Source organism: Heterodontus francisci, chromosome 26 (assembly GCF_036365525.1).
Source record: "Heterodontus francisci isolate sHetFra1 chromosome 26, sHetFra1.hap1, whole genome shotgun sequence".
Taxonomy (NCBI): domain Eukaryota; kingdom Metazoa; phylum Chordata; class Chondrichthyes; order Heterodontiformes; family Heterodontidae; genus Heterodontus; species Heterodontus francisci.
In genome coordinates this window covers 52070531-52086685 of record NC_090396.1, presented here as the reverse complement: position 1 = coordinate 52086685, position 16155 = coordinate 52070531, and the positions used below count along the sequence as shown (strand labels likewise).

At 39.5% G+C, this 16155-nt stretch overlaps 1 protein-coding gene across 1 annotated transcript; it reads right to left on the bottom strand.

The window, feature by feature from the left end:
- Positions 1 to 2079: 2079 nt before the first annotated feature.
- Positions 2080 to 15979, bottom strand: tspan10 (tetraspanin 10). The gene is made up of 4 exons (XM_068058647.1): positions 15863 to 15979; positions 15564 to 15644; positions 5847 to 6460; positions 2080 to 2386 (listed from the first exon to the last, which is right to left on the bottom strand). The coding sequence occupies exons 1-4, from the start codon at positions 15977 to 15979 to the stop codon at positions 2080 to 2082; spliced, it is 1119 nt and encodes a 372-aa protein (XP_067914748.1).
- Between the last annotated feature and the right edge of the window lie 176 nt (positions 15980 to 16155).

The following is a 16155-nucleotide window of genomic DNA, read 5'->3' as shown; positions in this document are numbered from 1 at the left end:
AACTCTGTGCAAGGTTTCGAGTGAGTTAAAATCAGGCCCCATATTGTTTTACAGCTTACACCATACCGATATTCTCATTCTTATCTGCTCCACTGTGTTTGTTCCTCCAGACATTTTGTGTTAAAAAAAGTCAATGTACCATTTTGAATTTTATGTTAACCTTTTAAAAATCATTTATTTGCCAATTTTCTCCATAGGTCTAACTGTCTGCTGGGATACGGGTCCACAGCTTCCTGTGCCTCAGCCAAATGTTCAATATTGATTCATGAATCTTGACAGTGAGTATCCATAGGGAACATCATACCTGAGCCCAGTCCTCTCCTCACTTGCTGTCCGACACTACTTCCAGCTATGGTGAGTAATAGGAGTGGAAATCCAGGCCAATTTTTCTCGTCCTCCCTAATACAGGAACAATTTTACTGTCCCAACCCCCACTTATGAATAAATTTACTATGCTATGAAGAGAGTTGTATGTAAAACATTGACAAGATCTTGGAAAAGCTTTAATATAAAATTATCTCAATAGCTTTTCAGAATAGATCCGTTTCTTTTCACCAGTGATAACCAGAACATTTTCCATGGCCCTGTATCTTCTCAGCTCTGATTTCATCTTCCCTTCTTTCTTTCTTTCTTGCTTTCTTTCTCCATTTTTCTCTCTTTCATTCTTGCTTTCTTTCTCTCCCCCTTTCTTTCCTCCCACTTACTTTCCTTTCTTTGAAAGGCCATCGACCTGAAATGTTAACTCTGTTCCTCTGTCCACTGATGCTGCCAGACCTGTTGAGTATTTCTAGCACTTTCTGTTTTTACCTTCCTTTCTCCTTTTTTCCCCCCTTTCTCCCTCCTAATTTTAAATTCCTTACTTAATACTGATGCCCAGACAAATATGATAAAGAAAAAATAAATGTTGATATAATCTTTCCCCAGACTTTGAATATGATTATGGTTAATGGGTGCTTTAGAAAGTATCAACCACTCATTTTTACCAATCTAACCCCAGAATGTAACTACTTTTTAGTGTGTTCCTGCTGCTAGCATAATTCTGTTGCATGTCCTAGTAACAATAAACTAGATGAATTTTGACATGGGTTGTCTGCCTATCAAGACAACTTGAGAAATGTCACCAGGAATTCTTGATTTTTAATCTGATTGCTGGAGATTCAGCACATCTGTGCACTCAAATGACACTCAATTCACAAAAGTAATGCACTGAGAGTGTTGGAAATCTGAAATAAAACAGAAAATGCTGGAGATACTGAGCAGGTCTCAGATTTTCTTTCCACTGATGCTGCCTGACCTGCTGATTACTCAACACATAGGTAATATTTAGAGGCCTAACTCGTTAATGAAGGGTGTTGTGTCAGCATAATATTTTAACAGTTGTTTGTGTGAGTGAAATGAAGATAGTGAGATAGTGTGAAGATGCGAGTTGAGTGCAAAAACAGAACATGCTGAAAATACTCAGCATGTCTCTGTTTCTCTCTCCATGAATGCTGCCTGACCTACTGAGTATTCATAAACAAGTTAGGCCTTTAAATATTACCTATGTGTTGAGTTGTGGAGGTAGGTAGAACCTTTAGTAATAGGTAATATGCCCTCTGGACATGGGCAGCACAATAGCACAATAAATCTGTAATTTGTGTATCTCAGATCCTCTGCTTGTCTGTGTAGTCTAAGTGGTGTGCTAAAATATATATCTGTTAAGAAAAAGGTAAGTAAAACTATGCTGTATATGCAGAGGTGCAGAATACAAAATGGTTGGGAGTCATGCAATGTGTGTAATCACCCTTAGTTTGCAAGTACTTAGATCCTCTCAGTACATTTAAGCTCTCTATTCCAGTCTTAGTAATCCTTAATTGGATAAATAATAAATCACAAAAAAACTTGGGATAGGTTTCAGAGTCAGACTCCTTAAAAGCGAGCCTGAATTTATTTAAAACTTGATTTCAGGTGTGGGTTATGTCAAACTTGGATGCCAACAAAAATATGGAACAATTCAGACTGACACTCTTCAACAAGTTCCTCCCATCCATTGTTGGAAGTTTCATAAAATAGCAGTGGAATGCCTTGTCTTTTGCTCTGCTACCAATGGGCCTTGATTAGTTCAATGTCACTCAGTACCTTTGTTGCAAAAATGAGCCCAAGTACTTGAATAACCATGAGAATGACACCAAATGCACCAATTGAACCTATGTTGCTAGTAAGCCAGCTAGTGAGGCGTGACATACATCCACGGAGATAAATATAATTCTGTGCTGTCACTTCTTCCATGTGTAAAGTGCCAAAGCCACACTGAGCGTTCATAACTGTGCCATTTTCTTGGGGGTTGATGCAACATGAAGCAGGTGCTCCACAAGCATGGACGCCTGGGGAGCTGCAATTAAAATACCTGCAAAAGAAAGCATAAATCAAGCAGCTTGGAAACATATCACAAGTTCCGTTTTTCAACAGGAAAATTTGAATTATTTTCCAATTTCGACACAAGGCCATTTGCCCTCACCTGCCTCTTTCAATGGAAAAGTGCATGAGGCCTCCTCGTTCAGATTTCTTTATAACTACGGTCAATACCTCAATGCAATAGACTATCAGGAAGAAAACTTGCTATGACATGAGACAGGCAATATTAATGGAACTGTCTACTCTTATGAAACATTCCATTGACTAGCTGATTCTGAAAAATTACAAAAGTTATTGTTGCTAAAATGGTGGATATTTATAACAGTCACCAAAGTGAATCAAATATACAACCATCAGATAGGCAGTGGGAATCTCCCCTGGTGACATTAAATTATAATTATAGTATATATGTTTTTGAGCTTTTAAATCCTGTTTTGACATAGTATTTCTTTTTCAATGGCCTCATTATCAGTTTCAAGTCAAATTGTTAATTTTAATAGTAAGTTATATGAATTAGCACAAATGTCCGATTCTGTTTGTGGAATTTTGATATGCCAGCAAAAATATAAACTGGCAAGCCAATATTTTAAACATACATAAGTAAATATGAGTTTTATTTAGTATAAAATTAAGTCTGCAGAATGTATCAAACACAAGCACAAAGACAAGGCTGCAGAATGGCACCAACAGTTTCATTATAAAATTGTGCAAAAACACAGAGCTTTAGGTCAGGGGACACAAGTTCAGTCAAAAAAGAAAGTTTAGTTTAAAATTTCATGAACTATTTCAATGCAGTCTTTCTCCCACACGATGGTACAAATTGTAAAACTAAAACAAAACAAGTGAAAATGAATTTTATAAATATCACTCTTTTTTTAGTATTCCTCTGACTTTTTTTCTTGCAAACACTAAATCAGAAGCCTAGGACTTTCAGTTTACCATTATGGGAAAGCTGACAGGTATACAGCATGTATCACATAGTGCATCACAAAAGAAGACTGACCTATAAGCAGCCTGAATGTGCCCTGTGGATAAATATACAGAATATTTATCAACTTTTCCCTATTGCGGATTTTATTCTAATTATCTTACATGTTTTAGCTCTATCACTCTCCAGCCAAATCTCTACCAGTACTGCTCTCTTGAGCCAATACCAGTTTTGATAATTCTAGCCAAAAAGGTCAGTGTGAGTAACATTATAATTTCACCTTTGTATCCATGCTAATCTGTTGTCCATTGTTATTAATGACAGATGTTTTACACAAGGTTCCTTAATGGGTGAGACTTACAATTTGGGGTAACTTCTCCATCAATTTCTCATTCCTCCACATGAGGAAACAGCTGCCCTCTAATTCACATCCCTATGTGATGGTGATGGCCAAATAAAGAACTTGAGAATGACAGAAAAAATAATACAAAGGGAGGGCACAGAAGTAAAGTGTGTTGATGGACTATAGTTCAGTTTTTAGACTGGTGGGATAGAGGGTAGGGATAATGGGCAGGTACTCAAATTGGCAGGATGTGCTTAGTGGTACTCTGTGAGGATCTGGGCTTCAAATATTCACCATATTTATTAACAACTTAGATGATGGGATAGAAAGCCAGATATCCCTGTTTGCCAGTGACACAAAGCTAGGTGGCATTGTAAGCAGTGTAGATGGAAGCATCAAATTATAAAGGGATATTTATAGATTAAGTGAATGGACAAAACCATTTCAAATGTATTTCAATGTAGGCAATTGTGAGGTCATCTCCTTTGGACCTAAAAAGGATAGAAGAGTACTTTCTACATTGTGGAAAAACTTGAAACAGTGGAGGTCCAAAGAAACTTAGGGATCCATGTACATAGATCATTAAAATGCCATGAGCAGGTACAGAAAATAATCAAAACAGGTAATGGAATGTAGACTTTGTATCTAGGGGTAGAAGTTATGCTATAGCTTTACAAAGCCCTGCTTAGATCATATCTGGAGTATTGTGAGCACTTCTGGGCATCACACCTTAGGAAGGATATATTAGCCTTGGAGTGAGTGTAGCCAATATTCACCAAAATGATACTTGGACTCCAAGGGTTAACATTCAAGCAGAGATTACATAAACTAAGGTTGTAATCCCTGGAATTTAGAAAGTTCAGGGGTTCTCTGATTGAACATTTTAAAATGTTAATGGGAACAGAAGGGTAGATAGAGAGAAACTATTTCCACTAGTTGGGGAGTCTAAGACTAGGGGCATAGCCTAAAAATTAGAGCCAAACTTTTCAGAAGTAAAAATAAGGAAACACTTCCATACTCAAAAGGTGGTAGAAGTTTGGAAGTATCTTCCACAACTGACAATTGATACCAGATCAATTGTTAATTTTAAATTGGAGATCAATAATGTTTTGTTAACTAATGGTATTGAGGGATATGAAGAAAAGGCAAGTATATGGAGTTAAGTCACAGATCAACCATGATCTCATTGAATGGTGGAACAGGCTCAAGGGACGAAAGGCCTACTCTTGTTCCTAAGACACAGACAGCACATGTGTACACATATAAACAAGGTACCAAATAAGTCTACGTACTATTATACAGAAAATAATAAACATATAATCCATTGTATGAAACATTACTGATTTTAACAGCTTGCCTCAAACAATTATCATTGTCCAAAATTCTCACTGTGGTTGGGATTAGATGATAAATATCAATATTTGACTATTGAAAAGAATGCAAAGATATCGTTGATGTCAGCAAAACCATGGGTAAGAAAACTTGGGGGGTGGGGGTGGGGGTGGGGAGGGTGTTAACCGTTGATGGTGAACTTGAGTGCTTGACATTTCTCTCGAAGCACTGTGCATAACTAAACCTCTGGGGACTCTCTCTTCAGTCAGTGAGAAAGCAGCGGACTTTCAAAGATTTATACCGACAACACAGCCATAGACGATCGTGTCCTTCTTCCAGGGAATTCGTCTGTCTTTGTGAAAACGCTTAGGCTGGTGTTTAGATGTGAAGGGTAACAGTAAAATGGACTTTAAAATGTTATCAAAAGCTGGAAAAGCCAATCTGATAGTTTCAGGTAGAAGACTGTTAAAAACAAATATGTCAAACGATCTATGTGTATGTCCTATAGCCAAGCACAGTGGGTATTTTATAAAGTGATGGGAGTTGTTTGAGTCAACCTATTACAATCCGAAGGATGTTTCCATCATGATGCCAATCGACCTTTTCACTGGTTACTTTCACAGTTAGTGAGATTGATACAGGCGAGGCTTCAAGTGCACCAGAAACCAGTTGGGTGTGGAGGAAAGACTGCTAATCTCCCCTAATAAAAGTCACCAAAAGGATAGGTTTCATTTGACATGCAACTCTGCAGCAAAACTTTTTTCAGAAGTGAAATCCGATTACTTTGAAGCCCATACAGTTTATAGAATGGATCAGAAGGTGTTGTAAATACTGCCGTTATGTACTCACAGGTTTAGCTCCCAGTCGTGGTAGGACTCGACCCCACAGCACTTTAACCCTTGTTGGATCTCGTTCATAATGAACCTGAGGTCCGGATCGTCCTGATACCTCTTGACACCCAGCATCATTCCATTCTCCAGGTATTGTTCTATTCTGTCCCTCAGGCCATAGACCACGATCCCACTGATTATCTCCACTGTCACGAATATTAGGCTACCGACGGCGAAGAATTTCAGCAAGCATTGGTTCTCCCTCAGGGCCCCAACGCATCCAGAAAAAGACATGGTGCCAACAACCAGTCCCACAAGCACGAACACCAGCATGGGGTCTGTACTGAGATTGTTGATCTTGTTCAAGTCCAGAGATTCCTTGTCTATGAGACCCCAGATCCCGATCCCAAGCATCAGATAGCCCAGAACTGTAAACATGAAGTTGGACAGGAACATTACGTACTTGATGCAGCCGTTGACTTTGTTGACTTCATAGCCCCGATGGTGTTGGTAGCCGATCAGCTGCTCGTTATAGCGCTCTGACCGCAGATCGCTCTCCGTTTCAGCACCGTCCAACTGGGGACAGCGACTGCACATCGCCGGTACCATCTCACCATTATTGAGTCTGTCTTCCTGTTGGGGGCAGAGACAGTGTGAAGGGGGGGAGGGGGGAAAACAAGAGTGGGTGACTGAAAGATGAGACTCACTGGAAATCAGACATTTAGATTTGTTTCTGTCACTGAGAACGTCAGAAATTAGAGGAGCTGTGACCATACAGCGCCACAAGGAGCGCAGTCCATTCAGTACCTGGGATTAACCACTCCCTACCGCTCAAAATCTGATCGCTTCCAACTAACTCTGTTAAAAAAAATGCTCTGCACATGTAACCTTATTTCTAATAGTATGCCCTAAGAAACACGCAACTTTGTTGTGTTCACTGAATCTACGAAAGTGCATTCCTACTCTGACGCAACTTATCTAGTGCCCCTCCCCGTCAGATCCCTCCCGCACGCCCGAAATCTCACCGCCTCTGCATGCTGCCCTCCATGCGGCTGTGGTGGGGAAGAGACTGTTGCCCACCTCCTTCTGGAATGTGCCTTTGCAAAGCAGGTGTGGAAAGAGATGCAAAGGTTTTTGTCCAGGTTCATCCCAAGCAGCTCTGTAACACAGGAGTCTGTGCTCTACGGGCTGTTCCCAGGGACACACACAGAGATAAACATCAACTGCTGCTGGAGGACCATCAATTTGGTGAAAGATGCTCTTTTGTCTGCCCGAAACCTACTGGTCTTCCAGCGCAAAGGGTTGTCCACAACCGAATGTTGCAGACTGGCACATTCCAAGATCCAGGACTACGTGCTGAGGGAGGCACTAAAGCTTGGGGCAGCTGCCGCAAAGGTTCAGTGGGGAAAGACCCACTGTGTAAGGTCCTCCCTGAGGGACTGGATCCATGGGAAACCCCTTGGGCGGTATACAGCAAATATGGGTTTGCTGTAAAATGTACATGGCATGTAAAATGGAATGGAAGGGTTGTGAGGCAACTCACTCCTGTATTGAAGAAAACTGATTTCCTTTGCACTTTCTGGAATATCAACTTGGTGCTGTTTTGAACTGTTTTGTAATGTTTTTTTTACAGATTTTTATGAATAAAGTATATTTTTGGAGGGAAAAATCTAATAACTCCTTTTTTTATCAATTGTATCCCATCCAGTGTCTCAACTACCTCCTCTTTCAAGATGACTTCAACAGAATCTTCTTTCTTGGTAAAGCCAGATGCAAAGTTCTCATTGAGTAACTCAGCCATGCTCCCTGCTTCCATGCATAAATCCCATTTTTGGTTCCCTAATCAGCCCCACTCCTCTTTTTACTATAGTAGCCAGTAGAAGACTTTTAGATTCCCCTTTATGTTAACTTCCAGTCTCTTCTCATACTTTCTCTTTGTTTCTGTTATTTCCTTTTTCATTTCCCCTCCAAACTTTCTATATTCAGCCTGGTTCTCAATTGTATTGTCCACCGGGCATCTGTCATATGCATCTTCTTTCTGCTTTATCTTACTCTCCATCTCTTCTGTCATCCAGGGAGCTCTGGACTTGTTTGTTCTACCTTTCCCCCTCGTGGGAATGCACCTCAACTGTATCCTAACTATCTCCTCTTTAAAAGCAGACCATTGTTCCCTTACATTTTCACCTGCCAATCTCAGCTTCCAATTTACCTGGGCCAGATCTGTTCTCACCCCAGTGAAATTGGCCCTACCACAATTAATTATTTTTACTCTGGATTGCCCTTTTCCTTTTCCATAGCCCATCTAATCCTTATGACACTATGATCACTGTCCCCTAAATGTTCCACTATGGACAATTGATCCACCTGACCCATCTCATTCCCCAGAACCAGATCCAGCAGTGCCTCCTTCCTCCATGGGCCAGAAACATACTGATCTAGAAAATTCTTCTGAACACACTTCATAAACTCTTTCCCCTCTCTATTCCAGTCTATAATAGGATAAATAAATCTCCGCATTATCACTACTCTATAATTCTTGCACCATTCTGTAACTTCCTTGCAAATTTGTTCCTCTTTCCCACTAGGTGGCGGCCAATGGAATATACTGAGCTACCTCTATTGTTTCTTAGCTCTAACCAAATAGATTCCATCTTTGACCCCTCTAGAGCATCCTCTCTCTCCAGCACTGCAGTGTTCTCCTTAATCAATACTGCTACCCTCCTTCTTTGTTTCCTTCCCTATCTTTCCTGTCTCCAGGAATATTTAGTACCCAGTCTTTCTCTTTTTTGAACCAGGTCTCCGTTATCACCACAACATCATATTCCCACGTGGATATCTGTCCCTGCAGTTCACCAACCTTATTTACCACATTCCGTACATTCACATAGATGAACAGTAAACCTAATTTAGAGTTAGACAAATTGAATTTGAAAATAACCAAAAGGATTCATGTAACATTCATTTCATTGTTCTTGCGGGTTTTCATTCTCAAGATGTAAAAAAACACATGCGTGTCTCACTGTCTAGGTGCTCCTGTTTATCTGCCAGCAACCTTTTCTCTCTTGACCCTGAATTTATCAAGATATAGAATGACAGAAAGATTGCAGGGAGCAAAATGCAATTGTTATTGTCTGTTACAATAAATTGAAAAGTCCTGATTCAGAACATGGTTTGAATATGATATTAAAATTAGACTGAACAGGTCCCAGTAGAATATTGATTTTGCTTTGAATGCCTATCAACAGCAGCCATACATTAAAAAGGTGTATATATAGAGAGATGCATATTCTACACATGTATGGCATCATATTCAAGTGAATGTAAGACAAAAATATTTTTTTCCTTTAAGACTAACATACTGATTGGCTCAAGCATTCGATTAATCAATGGAAATGATCAAAAGTCACTTCCACTTGTTAAGGTAGGAAAATCTATGAATCAGCAATGAGAAACAACCACAAAAACCATTTAATCAAATTGCTCCTTTCTTTTAAAATCCAACAGTCTGAAATTATCAGATACCACAACCAAAATACTCAAAACAAATTCAAGCTTCTTTCAGTTGCTATTTAGCTTCCTTGTTAAAGTCAGTAGATACAAGTTTTAAAAAATACACAATGTCCAGAGCTGATCTAGTGGACCCCCTCCATAAGTCCATAAATTTGGCGGAGTCTGCCAGAATAGCCACAAACTTTCCCAGGACCCAAATATGCCGAGTCTGGATGTGATAGATTCCATAGTTCATGACACCAATGAAGGAGTGTGTGCAGACTGTTGTTGGAACAGATGACTTGTTGAATTCTGTTAGGTGCACTGAGTCTGGTTTCAAAGCTTGTTCTTGACTTAAAAGGGAAACTAAAAACTTCAAATTTCTGGGGAAACTGAAACTGGTTGGAACCACATAAGACACAGAGTTGTTTGACAAGGGGCATGTGATCACAGCTATACAAGCTCAGATTTCAAATTGCAGAGTTCAAGCAGGCTGCAGGTTTTTGGCAGATAACCTGCAGAGTGAGAAAGCTGATTCTGGGAACTGGCCATTGGCTGATTTTGGTGACTTATAGAAATACTGGTAGAACCATACGATCAAGGACTGCCCAGTAAATCCATGAGATCTGTCTTTGCCACATCTGATAATTAACCTATAATCTGTAAACTATATATATATAGACTGTGATTTGACTAATTCATGTTTAATTTATGTTGATTTTGGTTTGATTGTTAAAGTAAAATTTATAAAAGTGAAATCTTGCCTGTTTGGTTTTCCTATTGGGGTGAGTTGGTAAATTCAGTTCTTTTGGTTTGTTGATCTCCATGAGGAACATAATAACATGGACTTAAGGTAAAGTTTTCTTAATGGTCTTTTGGAGACCAGACCAAAGTTAACAGCATTGTTTTCTTCTCCAGCAAGCCAGGATACAGTGGTGAGGATTGCTGAAGAACAAAACCTTGTTGTTCCCGCTATCTTTGGCAACATCAACAAATACTCACAAATCCAATTACTAACCCTCTCACTTGCACACAGCAGCCCAGAGACTCCCACGTGAGGGAATATGGATAATGTAGATGAGAGGCTGACAGACAGTGAGAAACAGCACAAAGAAGAAAGAAAAACTTGCATTTATATTGCACCTTTCATAATCTCAGGACATTCCAAGGAAGTCAGAGGATACAAATGCGGAAGTAGAGCCCGGTGTAGTTGAGCATTGACATGTTAGGCTTTAGCTGCAGAACGAATGGATGATAATCTCAGGGGTCTTGCCAGGAGGAAAAGGATGCTAGCATATCAGGAGACACATATGGTGGTTCAGCGTGACCACTTCCAAGATGTGTGGTAAATGGTTGGGCTAGTGGTAGAGTTCACTTCCCTGATGTGTGCCAACTTCTGGGAGGAATTCAACTCATTGCAGGGCATTGTAAAAAAGAGGCAGCTGCAGGAGAATTTGCAAATCTTCTTCATGCGAGATCTAAACAAGTCAGTCAACTCAATGTAGAAGTGCTGAATGAAGGACTCCAGAGCTTGGAGGACCAAATTACAAAGTATACAGGTAAGCATCTCAGAGGGCCTAAGGATATTTGGTTGCCTCTCTCATGGGGATTTAAAGATCTTTCTGATTCTACCACTGATTACTGAGAAACCAGCACCAGTGAAGAAGCTAGTGTGTGTGCTTCAGAGATTATTTCCCCTCATGGTAACAGCAGAGAGGGGCACTCAATCATCTTCCCACAGAAGCCTTCACCTTTGCAGGATTGGAAAACTAAGGAGCCCATAGAACAGAGTCAGTCTGCCCTGTGTCTATCCCAGATCTTTGGGGCCCTGAAAGAAGGGCAACCAGCATCCCAGGAAGATCATTATATTTTACACTAACCATCTACATCTCATGGCCCAGGACCTCATATGGCATATCAAAGAATTGTTAGAATGCCACTGAAAAACAACTTTGAACAGCCAGAAACTGAAGGTGGTAGACTTTGTTAAAAGTGTACAATATCATAACAATAACAATAATATGCATTTTTTTGCATTTTTAACATGATAAAAACATCCCAACACCCTTCACAGGAGCATTATCAAACAACTTTTGACACAAAACCATGTAAGGAGATATTAGAACAGGTGACGAATAGCTCAGTCAAAGAGGTATGTTTTAAACAGCATCTTAAAGAGAGAGAAATGAAGAGATGGAGAGGTTTATGGAGGAAATTCCAGAGCTTAGGTTCTAGATGGCTGAAAGCATGGCCACCAATGGTGGAGTAATGAAAATCTGGGATGTGTAACAGGCTAGAATTGGAGGAGCACAGAGATCTCGGACAGTTGTAGGGCTGCAGGAGGTTAGAGAGATAGGGAGGAAGGTATTTGCACCTGGCTGAGGACAGTTACAATTGCTCAGGCAAAACTTGCCCCATTGTCACCGACTAAGGCTATCATTCTTCACCTGTCATTCCAGATAGTGAGTGTCGGTCGGCTATTAGATTGTGTGGGTATTGCAGTCAAGCCCCATCTCATCTTTTAGATAAATGTTCACTCACTATCAGGCTATGAAATAAATCTAGCTCATTACTCCTCATTAAATCTCAAATAGCCTTCCCTCTTGTTGATTCGAGGACACATTGTTACAGAAAAGTGTCTAGAACACACTCAAGAAATTTGGAAGTTAAAATCCCCGATTAAAACCACTCTGCCTTTCCTAATACGTGTCTAATTTCTGCATTCATACATTCTGCCACTTCACAGTTGCTATTAGGGAACCTCAACATAATTCCCACTACAGTCTTAAATCCTTTTCTATTTCTTAATTCTACCCATGAAGTCTCCATTGCCTGCTTATCTTTCCTATCATTGAAGTAATTTCATTCTTTATCATGAATGCTACTCCTCCCTCTCTATAAGATTCCTTGTCTTTTCTGTAGAGCTTAGAACTTAACATATTCTGTTACTACTGCTCTTGTGAAATCTTTACATCAAGGCACGTATAAGTGGTGCAGTTTAATCCAAGCTCCAATTTCTTGCCTGTCACTTTGGGGAATCAGCTATCACATTCAGAAATACTTAGTGACATGTTTCTTATCACATCCACAATATGCCACCAGGCCAATTGTTATTTTTTCTAAAATAATTTTAAAGGAATAGTTTTAGGGCCCCGTCAGTAATATTAATAAAATGAAAGGGATTCCACGGCCATAAAGTCAGATTCAATGTGAAATGAAGTGATTCCACGGCTACAAAGTCAGATTCGATGTGAAATTAAGCTGTCAGTTGTCCTATTCAGCACTGAGCCACTGTTAAAAGTAGAGTGAACATAATATTGATTCACACCACAGCAAAATGTCACATCATGGACTGTGTGAAATGCTGCAGGTATATAGGGGTAAGTCTGCTTTCTTCATTTTTGTTAATTTTTCGTTAAGAAAAATAACTTTGCAAATTTAAATTGAAGAGTGCTCAGGGTTGGAATAATGTTGCATTATCAGTTTATACAATTGGCATAACTGTTCAAGAGATAACATCAACAAAGCATTCTCTATATCAGTCACTAATTCATTTCTACATCATGCCTGGTGGGCAGATCATCGGATCATATCCCATGGGTTCTCTTAACAACATTAAAGGTCATTTCCCATAACTCTAAACTGAAAGATTATTGTAGTAAGACACATCCAAAACAGTGCTATTTTGCTTTAAAAGGCTCATTGTCACAAATTTAAAAAAATGTTTTCCTATTTTCTCTTAACCCTCATCTCTTTCTACTTTCTCCCCATTTCCCCAAATCCTCTCCCAGCATTTCTCATCCCTAAGGTCTGCCTCCTGCTCTTTGACCCCATTTCCACTAAACTCATGAACATCGAACTTCCCTTCCTGACTCTCAGGTTAGGTTATATTATAACTAGTCTCTTTCCTCAAACACTTTTCCCATTCCTTTCCAGATAACCATCATGACAGCCTCCTCAAAAGTCCACTCTTGAATCCTTTATTCTTGCTAACTACTGCCCCATTTCAAATGTCCCTTTCCTCCCCAAAATCCTTGCACATGTTTTCATCTCTCAGATACGTGCCCATCTCTCCTGCAACTTCCTTCAATCTCTCCAATCTGGTTTCTGTCCCTCTTGCAGCACCAAGTAAACCCTAATCAATCATAAATGATGATTTCTGTGACTGTGATGGATTATTCTCCCCACTTGTCTGCAGTTTTTAACACTATCTATCACACCATTCACTTTCAATGCCTCTCCTCTGTCGTCTAACTCAGTGAGACAGCCCTCACTTGGGTTTCACTCTTAGCTGTCAATCATAGCCAGAGCATCTCTAGCAATATCTTCTCTTGCCAATTGCCATCAACACCTCAGAGTTCCTCCAAGAATCCATCCTTAGCCCCCATCCTCTTCATCCACATGCTGCCCCTTGGCAATACCATCCTCATGGCCCTCTCTATCTCTGTGATCTCCTCTAGCCCTTCAACAACCCCACACCCAACCACCTCCCCCCACAAGCCTCATCTCCATCTATACTTTGTTTCTCTGATTCTGTCCCCTTGTACATCATGACTCTCATTTTGCCCCATCATTGGTGGCCATACCTTCAGCTATTTATGTAACATGCTCTGACATTCCCTTTTGAAAATTTTCCACCTCTTCTAAGAGTCTCCTTAAAAAAAACACCTCTTTGACCAAGCTTTTAGTCACACTTCCTGATCTCTGGTTCAGATCCATTTTTCTACTTTAGAGGCACTATATAAATGCATGTTTTTTTATTACAATTAAGTTTTCTTTCAGAAACTTGATCAAGATTATATCCTATGGAAAAAGTTGATTTTTTCCCCCAAACTGATACCCTATATTTTGATATATTGGAAGATGGAGGACAGCCAGTAGTGAATTAAAAATGTAAGTGTGGGAATTATTTTACAATTTATTATTTCTTTTCTGAGGGAGATGGGATGTGATAGGATGTTTTTTTTGGTCATCAATTTGGGCATTGTTAGTGCAGTGGACTGGAACACTGCTTTTTGCATCCTGTGTTAATGTTGCACAGGAAAATTCACTAAATAAAAAGGATAAGTAGCATGCCACTATTTAACATTTTGCCTGTAGCCAGGTTGACCACTAGACCATTTGTGCCCACTCAACTAAAGTCCAATCAGCAGAGGCAATAAGGGAAAATTTATATTAATTCCTTAATTGCCCTAATATGGAATTATTTTTATTTAAAATGTTTTCTTGATAGCCAAAGAGTTTCCTGACATGTTCTTCCACATTGTTACATGCGTTTGATGTTTAAACTACAGAATAATGTACAGCATGCAACAGGTTGAACAGAAACTGGCTAATGATAAACCATACAATCTTAAAAGAAAAAAAGTATGCACTTATATAACACTTCATTTTAAATCTCAGAAACATCCCAAACTGCTCTATACATTATTAATTACTTTGAAAGATAGTAACTGTTGTCAGGGAGGCAAATATTGCAACTAATTGCCATAGCATGGTCTGAGGTACAGCACCTCAAACACAGCACTCCCTTACTAGTGTAGTGACTGTCAGCCTGGCTAATGTCTTCAAGTCCCTAAGTGGAGCTTGAATTCACAAACTTCTGACTGATTCTGATAAACAACAGGCAAAATAAAAATCAATTAAAAAAATTTCACTTCATTGGGGTATCCTCACTTGTCAGATCTTCATTTCAGTAGGTTTGACTGTATATCTAATAGACCTTACCCATTCTTCAGAATGTTACAATGATTTTTTTTCTAGTTTTGGAAACACTCTCTCAGTTATTTTCAAATGTATGGGTTTCTGCTGTAAACTGAGATAGACTTCCACATTTGTACCCGCCCATAGGTCGATATTGTGAGGCACTGATCGTAGCGGTAGACATAACATCACTAATTGAATCCCAGCTATTTGGGTGAACAATGTCACCATACATTGCAGTTGTCTAGCCAGGGATGGCAGTAAAAGAGGAAAAAAATGCATATATTTAAACAAAATACCTTTACTGTCTCTGAAAGTTTTATTGTAAATGTCTTTTATTCGCCTGATAATTAGATGGCAATTTGTTTTACTAAATTTGTACTTTTCTTTTAATGACAACTACTGAAAGACCCAGATGAGAATTAAAATGCTTGCTTAAAAACAATAATCCAGATTCACAAAGCAATAGGACATATCATTATCAAAAAATCGCTTATTATATCTATGATTATGATACTTTGAAATGATCATTATGACCGTTTACCTTGAATATCAAAGGACTGCGTTCACCCACTTCTCTCTTCTTGATAAAAGGTAAACACTGGAGCATCTTCATCGTCTGTTTCTCCACAGTTCAACTCAATTTGCAGTCAATATAAACGGAAAGTACTCACACTAGAGTCGGTGCTACCGTTTCCCCAGCGAACAAGCGACAGGGAAAACGTATAAAGCTCAGCCTTTGCCCTGGAGTTCTTGGATCATGTGAGAGTCACTGCCAAGCGATTAGAGGGCAAGATCAAAATCTCTTTTACTGAAAGCTAGTCTCGCTTTTCCACAGCTCACATTGTTCTCACATACTGTGCTACTCAGGTCACTGATGATTGGTTTGTGATGGACTGACATGATTTCACACAGAAAACTCTTCTCAAAAGAGCTGCTTGGTTCACAGAAGTGTTGCATATTTGATTCAAATGTGCTGGAGTGTGGACAAGAGCAGGTTGAGGAAATTACACAGGTTGTTTCACGCTTGCATTGAGATGCAATTATAGCAATCAAAGGTCCAAATATTTGTCTGGAGAATATGATCTATGACAACGAGCACTGAATGACTGGAGGAATGGGAGGTGACCAGAACC